Genomic DNA, 11040 nt, shown 5'->3' with positions numbered 1-11040 from the left:
AAATATTTTTAATCCCTATAACTTTTAAAAATGAAAAGTTCAAGCCATGTTTAAAAAAGAATACTCAAAAATTTAAACCTTTTTATCTAATAATAATACACTACTCAACAAAATTAAAGAATCACTTGTTCCACCCTACAAAAATAGGCAAACTTTGAGATACAATAACTTCGTCAAAAATCATCGTATCGAGATGATTAAAAAAGCATTTTAAAAAAGCATTTTAAACATCTCGATACAATGATTTTTGACGAAGTTATTCTATCTCAAAGTTTGCCTATTTTTGCAGGGTGGAACAAGTGACCCTTTAATTTTGTTGAGTAGTGTATAATATATTACTATGAAAAGTAACTGATGTATTATTAATTAAAGGTGCCAGTAGAAAATGAAAATACATAAAGTGTATGTAACTTCCGGCCGATTTTCGAATCGCCTCCGCCTTCCGCTGTCCCCCTTACCTCACCGCTCCGCGCGCAGATCAAATAATGTCGCTCGAGCGTCGTGCGGCATTCGGGCCGCGCACGGTGAGGTGAGGTAAGGGGGACAGCGGAAGGCGGAGGCGATTCGAAAATCGGCCGGAAGTTACATACACTTTATGTATGTTCACTTTGTACTGGCACCTGTAATTAATAATATATCTTCGCAGAATATAATAATATATATTCGCAGTAACATGCAACACAAATGACACTTGATATTACCTTTTTCTAATATCTGAGTTTAAATTTTACAATATCACATATCGCATAGGCATTCTTATCTTTGCTAGTCAGTATCGCATTTATCCAACATAATACGTCAACTACTTTGTAACCCCGTAATTATTCACATACGTTTAATGCACGCAAGCGCGATACATTGTCTACTCTTATCATAGAAAAAAGAATCTATCAACACATATATACATATATGTTTAGTTATGCTCGAACTTTAGTTCCGTCTAACCATTTGTCACTTGTAAATACTTATTCATCAACAATTCATGTAGTTTTGTTGGTTTAATATAATCTACGATCTAATGACCTATGACCTGACACAAAGTAGACGTTTGTACTTTTATTAAAAGCTGCTTCGTATCAGAATCGATCTTATTTCATAATTATCTCCTATCGATAAAAAATTGCGCACACGCGATCGTTTGTTCCAAACTCTATACTACGCCGTGACAGAACTACTACGGTAACGGAGATGATTCACGCAGACGCGAGATTGTGCATAATGCAAAACAGTAGGTTTCGCATACTTTTATCTGTCAGTTGCGATCGTACGTCCGTTAGGTAAACAAGTGAAAAAGAATAATCGCTTCTCTACGGCTTAAGCAGGCCATGACTGAACCAACAGATTTACGAAATACAAACTACGAAAACGATATTAGGTACACCGTGCAAGTGCACAGACTTATCATGGGACTAATCGGTGTGTGGCCGAATATGGACAAACCCGGAAAATGGACGAGAGTTCTCAGGGGACTACTCAGGATCGCGTGTTGCTTCCTATTGTCCTTCAATCTGATACCGTGGATGTTATACATGTTTTTGATTTTGGACACATTTAAAAGCCGACTCAGGATGGTCGGAGGATTCTTCTTCTACAGCATGGTTCCTGCTATGTACTTCACACTTATGTTACGGGAGGATCGTATTAAGAAATGTATGAGGCATTTGCAGGAAGACTGGCGGAATGTATGGGACGCGAACGACCGTAAAATTATGTTGAACCAGGCGAGGGCCGGACGTTTTGTCATCATCTGCACTTTGTTATTTCTGTTCACCAGCGGTTTCACTCACCGTCTGATTAAACCAATACTCCGTGGCACGATCGTAATCGGAAACGTGACAATCAGACCGTTGGTGCAGGGCAACTACTTCATTTTCTTTGATCCGCAACAAAGCCCGGCTTACGAAATCGTGTTTTCAATGCACTTAGTGACTGGTATCGTCATATATATCATAACAACCAGTGTCTGCGGGATCACCGCGTTATTCACCATGCATACTTGTGGACAACTCAAAATGTTGACCGTTTGGTTGGAGAACACAGCTACGGAAAACCAATGGTCGAAGTATGCTATTGCTCAAAGATTAGCAGCGATTGTCATACATCACGTGAGAATACGTAAGTAAGTAATTGAAATTGTTACTCATTTTCCATTAAGTTTGTGGTTAGTGCTTTGTTTAGATCGATTTTCTATATTTGTTGAATATTGAATATAAAAAGAACCCAGCTGAATATATTCTTTACATTATTGTTTAAACTTGTATAGTTAATTTTACCTATACACTTCATAAAAAAATTTTTTACATAGAATGGAGAGAACTACGTTATAATAATATAAGTTTAAATAATCCTGCATTCTAGATTTTTACATCAGATACAAGACGTTGTAGGAGAAATGTGTTTTATTGAAATTATTGGAAGCACTTTAATACTTTGTCTTCTTGGATATTACGTGATAACGGTAAACAAATGTAGTTGCATTTACATTTATTCATTTTTTGGTTTATTTATAATACAACAATCTTTTGTACGCGTTGTTTTCCAATAATAACATGTTCCACAATTCATTTTTAGGGATGGGAATCAAATGATACACTATCTTCTATGACGTATGGCATAATGCTTGTATCTTTTACGTTCAATATTTTTATACTATGTTACATTGGGGAACTTTTAAGTAGTCAGGTAGGGTGTGTAGATGATAAGAATGTGCAAGTATAAAAATTATTTCTAAATAGAAGAACACATAAAAATAAAATTTCATAAACTGGAAAATAATAAATAATATACTTAAACAATTAATACATTTACGAGAATAATGACAAACCTAATAAAGAAATAATAATAAACTTTTAAAACTGAATTTCAATACTATATGCACTTGTTGCACTTTATATAACAGGGGAATGTAGTAAACACAACTTGCTGTACGATCGATTGGTATTGTTTGCCTAGTAAAGAAGCTCGTTATCTTATCTTAGTAATTGCCATGGCAAGATATCCGACAAAGCTCACGGCGGGTAAAGTGATTGATCTTTCATTCAGCAGTTTTAGCGCCGTAAGCCGATTTTGTCTATACATTTTACCCGTAATATAACAAGTAACGAAAAAAGTTTTTACAAAAATTTCATATGTATTATATATACCTTTTATAAGTATTGTTTTTATACGAAAAATTATATTTTCAAATGTAACTTTTAAGCGTGTATTTATTGGTGATTATTATTGTATATATCATTCGGATATGACTTTTTTTCACAAATACATATATATATCTTTGTAAACATTTATTTGTATAAACGTTTTATATACATATAAATAACTTTTATTTATCTTTTAGGTTGTTAGAACCGCGATGGCATATTTAAACTTGCTGCGAACAGTTACTTTGTAATTGAGTAAATATTACATCATATATGAAAGAACATGTTACATTATGGAGAACAAGAATTTGTACTTATTTTCGATACCTTATACATCCATATGTACTTTTAATTATATCTGTACACCCTCCGGATTTTTGCCATCTTGAAATATATTGATGTATCTTTACTTATAAAAAATATAATCGAAGTTTTAATTTTTGATCAAATTGCTAAAAAATTGTATCTTGCTCGTGTGTACATACAACATTATACAGAATATCATTTAAATATCATCTTTTGAAATTCGTATCGCGAACTATCGCAAAGCAGTCACTCTTTTTTTATTATATATATATATATATATTCTTTTCTTCAACACATTGCAAAAACCAAACTTCGTGTTCGTCAGCTTGCATATAATATTTTATCTTTTTTTATAATTTTCTAAAACCAGATCCAATCTAAGTTTATCATAATATTTCATTCACAGTGTCTACTAACATGATAGCTATTATGCATTTTTCAGGAAATAGGATTCTCGAAATACCCTTTTCGATAATTGTACAAAGCTTTTCGTTGCTCATTTAGACAATTTCCGCATAAATTCATTTTTTTCCATGAAAAATATGAAGTTGCGCAAGCAAAAATCATGGCAAAGGCGAGTTTAAAGATTCGCAACTGTCAGTTTCGCGCATGCAGCGATAATAGAAAGATCCATTCTGTTATCTAGATGTTCGCATTGAGCCGTACAATCAGAAATACAAAATTTACCAAATTCATTAGAATTGCAACGAAATTTTTTATTCCATCTATAGCCATTTTCTAGCTTTTAGCACAATTATCACGGTATCCATATATGGCTTAAGATCTCTGTTGAGTGCATGCTTACGAGGAACAGCTGGAAACAAATAATTTGAAAAATTCAAGGACTCTTTTATATAACAATAATCAATAACATTCAAAAGGGCGAAGTCTAAAAACAGGCGAACAGCTGGAAAGGGCAATCAGCTGAAAGTAAGTATACCTTCGAACATGTTTAGACATATTGTTTGTCAACAGTTGATATATCAGAAATTAAATTATATCTACAATTAGCTTCTGTACTATGTATAAATATTCAATATATACCAGGCAGTAAATTTTAATAATTAACAAGCGAACTTTTGTAGATAAAAAAATATGTATATAAAAACTAATTTGCCATGTTTCATATATATACCTGTAAATTTTAAATAGAAACAAATGCGATTGTTCGTGCGTTTTTTTAATTACAATATATTGCATATCATAAAAATGACATTTTAGGCAACCTGTACAAGTGATTTAACATATCTGATACTTCTTATCTTGTTTATGTTTAACATAATCATATTTGGTTATATAGGCAAACTTGTAATGGAACACTTTCGTTATTTTTTAAAACAACGTTATGTAATATGCAAATCCTTCAAATGACGATATATAATGGTTTGATAAAATTTTATCTAATAATCATCTATAGCAGAAATCTATTGATATACTATAAAAATACGTAAGAGCTCATACATGATTAACTGGTATCAACGTTCGGAAAAGAAGCCTTGCTGTCATCTTGCAATGGTAATTTACGTGTCTAGGCTTGGTGCTGAAAATATGATCAAGTTGGCCATCGCGTTTGGTGATGTAAGTATTATGATCCCGTATAAATATTTAAAAAAAATTAGAATTTTATATATTTTATATTAACATTTTATGAAACTCAACGGTTAAATTTTTTATTAAACAGAACATGTAATGAAATAAAAAATTTGCTGTATTTTACGATCAAAATAGACATCGATTTAATTACAGATACTATAATAATGCAATTAACTTAAAAACAATAGGTTATCAAATTATTTGTAGCTTATTTAAACATGCTACGAAAGTTTACTACTTCAGAAAATACAATTTGAATTAATAATAAAAAATGTATTTATGTAATAGCATTAAATTTTATAATAAATAGCTGTAAATTATAAATACGTTTATTGAACATATTTTACGCTCCGAATAAACATCAGAATATGTAATATTTCATATCAGTAATGTTTTTCAAAAAATTGTTGGATAATATATACATATGTATAAATTGTAATATTTTCTTTATATAAATTATGCTTACATGACAATATGCAGCACAAATTATACTTTCTAGCATATAAAACGTGTTTACTAAAATTTTATAAAAAATTTCTTATATATAATAATTCTTAGATTTTTTAAGTATTTTTGTTCGAAATTAAATAAACGATTAGAGAATTTTTCATTGTAACTTAGAAATAAAAAAGTATAATTGCAGTGCAAGCAATAAAAATACAGAATATATTAAAAATTAGTTCAAAAAAGGGATTTCACATAAACACAATAGACACACATTTTGAATGTATCTACCATTTTCTACAGTTGATGTCATAAGATCTACAGAGCAATATAAGGAAAGTGTCCTAAAAATGTAATATTAATGAAACTATTTTGTTCTGCTGAGTTTCCTGATATAACTTCTTGTAAAACAAGACATACAAAATGTACGTGAATATACATATCATACGTATTGCTAATTAATTGTCAATATTTTGCATTATATTAAGAAATTAATAATTTTAAAAAATGTGTGTGTGTGTTTCCAAAAAGAAACAAAATTTAAATTTAAAAGTAAAATTACCTGAAATTTTCCTTAGTTCTCTGATAGAATTCCACGAATCCCTTATTTTCAAGGATAAAAGGGAATCCCCTAAAAATTCCAAGATTTGTAGATTTTCCAGGTAGTAAATACACCGTTATAATTTCAAACTTTACGAAGTTGTATATGTCATGCAACGTATAATTCACCAACCCTTTTCGTGTACCACTCATCACGCGCAGACGTTTTATACACGCAAGCGCCGTACTCATTGTATTCCTACTGCTGAAAGAGAAACTATCCATTATCATATACATATGTTCAGTCATGCTCGAGCGTCTGGTTAGATCTAACCATCTGTCACTCGTAGACACGAAATGCGGAAACGCTATTAACGGAATTAACAAAAATTCAGCGTTTAGAAAGAAACAAGATCGGTGCAAAAATTGCGATCGCAAATTCAATTGTGTTAAGTTTTAAAGTAAAAATAAAAGGAAATACGTTAAATAAAATCAATGGCAGATTCGTCAAAGAATAAGTACAAAAATGATTTCAGTTACGCAGTGCAAGTGACTCGTAATATTTTGCGGATGATCGGTGTGTGGCCAATTTCCAGTAACGCTTCCAACGTGGAAAGAATCTTGACCCGCTTACAAAATGCTTTTTGCTACTTTTTATTCGTGTTTATTATCGTGCCGAGTCTTCTATTAATATTCCTGAAGGAACACGATTTTAAACGTAGAGTGAGATTGGTCGGGCCGCTTCTAAATTGTGGGATGGGTTGCTTGAAGTACAGTCTGCTCATATATCACACAAAAGAAATACAATCTTGCCTGAAGCAAGCATTGCAGGATTGGAGGGATACAATTGATTGGAAAAATCGGGAAATAATGCTATCTAAGGCAAAAATAGGTCGAAGGTTTGCGATTATTTCTGCCGTCTTCATGTACATCGGCGGACTATCTTATCGCACACTCGTACCACTCTCAAAAGGTCGTATGCTCACCCCAATGAACACCACGGTGAGAGCGCTGGCATGTCCAAGCTACTTCGTCAAGTTCGATGAACAGGCCTCGCCAGCATATGAAATTGTTTTTACCCTGCAGTTCTTCGCTGGACTGATTACTTATTCGGTAACAGTCGGCGCAGCCGGATTGGCTGCATTCTTCGTTATGCACATTTGCGGACAACTAAGCGTTTTAATCGGTAAGCTCCAGCATCTTAATGACATCCCGGAGCCTGAGGATCGACTTGTCGCGATAATACTGGCTGATATCATCGAGCATCAGATAAAAGTGAAAACGTAAGTCTGTAATAATAAATGATGTGGAAAAGATTTTTATGTAATCATTTTATTTATTTTATTATAAGCGAATAACTTTTAAATAGAATTGATATAATATAATAAATTTATTATATCGTTATTATAGCTGTGATAATTTCTTTTGAATTATTAGAGCCTATTAAAAAAAGTGCAACATGATATTCAGATTAACATTACGAATCTATAATAAATCATAATTATCATATAAGATAAACATTATACTGCTATTTTAATTATTTTAATATTTAATTAAATATATTATATTCTAACACAATACAAGGCTGTAAACACAAAACTAAAAATTACAATCATTTAATGGATAAATTATTTGTTTACAGTTTCTTAAAACAAGTAGAGAAAACTATGCGATATGTATTATTAGTGGAAATAACGGGCTCTACTATACTTTTATGTCTTACCATGTACTATGTTCTTATGGTAATTATCACAAACAGTTTTCACGAGGCTTTTATCCATATATTACATTTTGGTAGTTCAATTAAGGCCCCTATTTTGTAACTCTTAACAACAGTATCGATATCGTTGCATGTTCTTTTTACAATCTAACAATATCGTTGTTATTATTATTAAACGTTATAGAATAGAGGCCTAATTTTTATAGAAATTAATAATAGGATAGTATTTGTGAAATATTATTTCAGGAGCTTTATATATTACAATAGCGTTAATTTTATAGGAATGGGAAAGAAGTGATTCTACAGCTATGTTAACTATGTTTGTGATTCTCACATCTTTCACGTTTTCTATTTTTACTAATTGTTACGTCGGTCAATTATTGACAGATCAGGTAGACAGCACTGATATAATCAATTATTTGCTGTAAAAATTAGACATCAATTTTCATAAGCATTTATGAAATGTACACCTAATCATGGCAGAGTATTAAGGTTGGATCAATGACATCTACGACAAATTGGCATCGTCTTCCTCACAAAAGAGCTCGTACTTTAATTCTGATAATGGCAGTTTCCAATATTCCAGCAAAAATCTCGGCAGGAAAAATGATAGAAATGTCCCTACCTACGTTCAGTAATGTAAGTGTAGAAACTTTTCTCATTTTATATAGCTTGTTATTAAATTATATATATTTTCCATTATTTCTTAGATCATTAAAACGTCACTGGCGTATTTTAATCTACTACGAAAATTTATTACGTAGTTTTGCTGAAATAACTATTATATACTCGAATATGAGTCTCTAAATATGATACAAATTTTTCAACGGATAAACAAGATAAATAATTTATATTTCTTATTTTATTTAATCCTTCCCTTTCACACATTAAAAGATTTTTTAAAACATAAAAAAACAACTTTTAGATATTTATATTTATTTAAGATTCATGTAGGATTAGTAATTTTTATGATTAGATGCTGCAAGATGTTAATCAGTTGATTTAATTAATAATAATTGACGTAGTTTTAAAAAGAATACAAAAAAATTTAAGTAAATACAAAAGGCTATTAAGAGTCAACGCTGTTAGCAGTGCGTAAAAATATAATCTTAAAATCTATAACATAGATATTATGTCGAACTTTTCGATCCTTCGTTTCGGATCATCATCAGCGACAATACAATATAAAATTAAAAATTACTCAGAGTTGCATGAGTAATTTTTAATTTTATATTGTATTGTCGCTGATGATGATCCGAAACGAAGGATCGAAACGTTCGACATAATATCTATGTTATAGATTTTAAGATTATATTTTTACGCACTGCTAACAGCGTTGACTCTTAATAGTCTTTTGTATTTACTTAAATTTTTTGTATTGTTTTTGAAACATATAAGAGTCTATAATTCAATTATATTGTTAATTTATTAATTTTTTTTTTGACGTAGTTTTGTTAGTTTAATATTCACAATTTGTGATCTATTATCTAACACAAAATAGATTATATAGACCAAGAGGTGACTTTAGTGATTTTGTTACCTATTTCGACAAGTATGAGAATCTTTTATTTTATGTAAAACAAAAAAAGGAAATGTATTTAAACCCAGTTGCGGGGTTTTTTAAAGAAGAGATGGGCTTGTCAAAATGTTGTAAATTTTGCATTTTTTATTAAAAGCATCAAGGTTGAATGTTGTTAGTTCAATCGATAATTAATATCCTGATTCCGAGATGGGCGAAAACTCCCATACACCTCAGAAGAGTGCAAGGGGTCGCCATACTGGGTAATAAATTTTTCCTGAAAAAAATCGATAAGCGACAAGATTGAATTTTTATCTACTACTTAATTTTGATGTCAATTGTCGAGAAATATAATTTCCATACTCTTTTTGGACGGTTACGAAGGCAGCCATACATACTCGACAAGTATGTTTTTACATTAAAAAAATTATACGTGTTCGAGTAGTTATGGTTGCCTTCGTAAACGTCCAAAGATATAGGAATCATATTTCTCGATTATTGACGTCAAAAGTAGTAGACCAAAATTCAATCTTGTCGCTATTGATTTTTTTTTTTAAAGTTTACTACAAAAAATACCACTTTGATCCAGCATGGCAACCCCTTGCAATGTTCTGTGAAACATGAAAGTTTCCGCTCGTCTCGGAATCAGAGTAACGGCTATCGATTGCAACAACATTCAACCTTGATACTTGCAGTAAAAAACTTGAAAAATCTGCAACAATTTGAAAAGCTCACCTCCTCTCCAAGGAATCGCAACCGAGTTTAAATATATTTTCCTTTTGCAAAAGTTATATATAACATAAAAGGTTCTTACACTTGTCAAAATAGATAATAAAATCACTAATAGTAGCCTCGTGGTCTAATAGATAGACAACATACTAAAGGCTGTTTAATATGAATCAGTTCTGTAAAATTATCTCCTACCAACAAAAAATTATGTGCACGCTATCTTTCGTATCAAACTTTTAATTTCGCTGCGACAGAACTACTACGGTAATAAAAGCGAAAAGCGTGCTTAATACAAAGTAATTACGTCGTATTCTCATCACTTATAATCGTGCAGCCACTTTGCAACAAGTAATCTAGTATATAGAGACAATCGAGTTTCTCTTTTTTCGTTTGCATATATGCCATTATATCCGAACGAATAAATCTATGGAGTAAGAATGAATCTATGGAGATTTAAATTATAAGGACAACATTAGGTATATCATGTAGGTACACGCATTAGGATCGATATACGAAAAAATCCCGAAAAGAGATGAGATTTTTAAAAAGAGGCTCTTCTGGACTGCAATTTATTAATCTTCAATCTAATGCTGTAAGTGTTTTAGAGAGTTTACTCATTATAAATATAGACATTCAAAAATATTTCACAATGATCAGCGAACTTTCCTTGTGTGGTATATTTTAAAATTAATTAAGTATTTGTTTATTAAAATCAGAAAAACCAACAGTAAACTTATTTTTTGGATTATTGTAAGATACGTTGTAAAAACATGTTTTTTTAAAATTATTATAGTACATTTACATTCTTATAATAAATTTACACACACTATATCCTATATTACTAGATATACCTAATACATTAGAAAAATATAATTCTTTTTGCTATTATTTATTTCTCAGTTAGAAATATTACATATTATTTAAATGGAACTTTAAATAATCTGTAAATATTTTAATATATAATAAATCTCATTTTATTTACGATCAACATAATTATATCTTATTACGTAGATAAACTTTTAATAGTATAATTATATATACATATATAT

At 30.7% G+C, this 11040-nt stretch overlaps 2 protein-coding genes across 2 annotated transcripts; both read left to right on the top strand.

The window, feature by feature from the left end:
* The first annotated feature begins 1325 nt into the window (after positions 1–1325).
* Positions 1326–3391, top strand: LOC108782607 (uncharacterized). The gene is made up of 5 exons (XM_018550912.1): positions 1326–2119; positions 2359–2458; positions 2572–2682; positions 2900–3055; positions 3338–3391. The coding sequence occupies exons 1-5, from the start codon at positions 1326–1328 to the stop codon at positions 3389–3391; spliced, it is 1215 nt and encodes a 404-aa protein (XP_018406414.1).
* Positions 3392–6779: 3388 nt separating this feature from the next.
* Positions 6780–8171, top strand: LOC108782606 (uncharacterized). The gene is made up of 3 exons (XM_018550911.1): positions 6780–7306; positions 7666–7765; positions 8025–8171. The coding sequence occupies exons 1-3, from the start codon at positions 6780–6782 to the stop codon at positions 8169–8171; spliced, it is 774 nt and encodes a 257-aa protein (XP_018406413.1).
* Positions 8172–11040: the final 2869 nt, after the last annotated feature.

Source organism: Cyphomyrmex costatus, unplaced genomic scaffold (assembly GCF_001594065.2).
Source record: "Cyphomyrmex costatus isolate MS0001 unplaced genomic scaffold, Ccosl1.0 scaffold132, whole genome shotgun sequence".
In the NCBI taxonomy this organism is placed as follows: Eukaryota; Metazoa; Arthropoda; class Insecta; order Hymenoptera; family Formicidae; genus Cyphomyrmex; species Cyphomyrmex costatus.
The sequence above is the reverse complement of the archived record's forward strand: the minus strand, read 5'-3'. Positions and strand labels throughout refer to the sequence as shown.

Excerpts from the sequence above, each read along its gene's own strand:
- LOC108782607 (XM_018550912.1), top strand. The coding sequence starts at position 1,326 with ATGACTGAACCAACAGATTTACGAAATACAAACTACGAAAACGATATT. Across the intron at positions 2,120-2,358 it reads CATCACGTGAGAATACGTAA|ATTTTTACATCAGATACAAG; the intron begins GTAAGTAATTGA and ends CCTGCATTCTAG. Across the intron at positions 3,056-3,337 it reads CATTCAGCAGTTTTAGCGCC|GTTGTTAGAACCGCGATGGC; the intron begins GTAAGCCGATTT and ends TTTATCTTTTAG.
- LOC108782606 (XM_018550911.1), top strand. The coding sequence starts at position 6,780 with ATGGGTTGCTTGAAGTACAGTCTGCTCATATATCACACAAAAGAAATA. Across the intron at positions 7,307-7,665 it reads CATCAGATAAAAGTGAAAAC|TTTCTTAAAACAAGTAGAGA; the intron begins GTAAGTCTGTAA and ends ATTTGTTTACAG. Across the intron at positions 7,766-8,024 it reads CCATGTACTATGTTCTTATG|GAATGGGAAAGAAGTGATTC; the intron begins GTAATTATCACA and ends TTAATTTTATAG.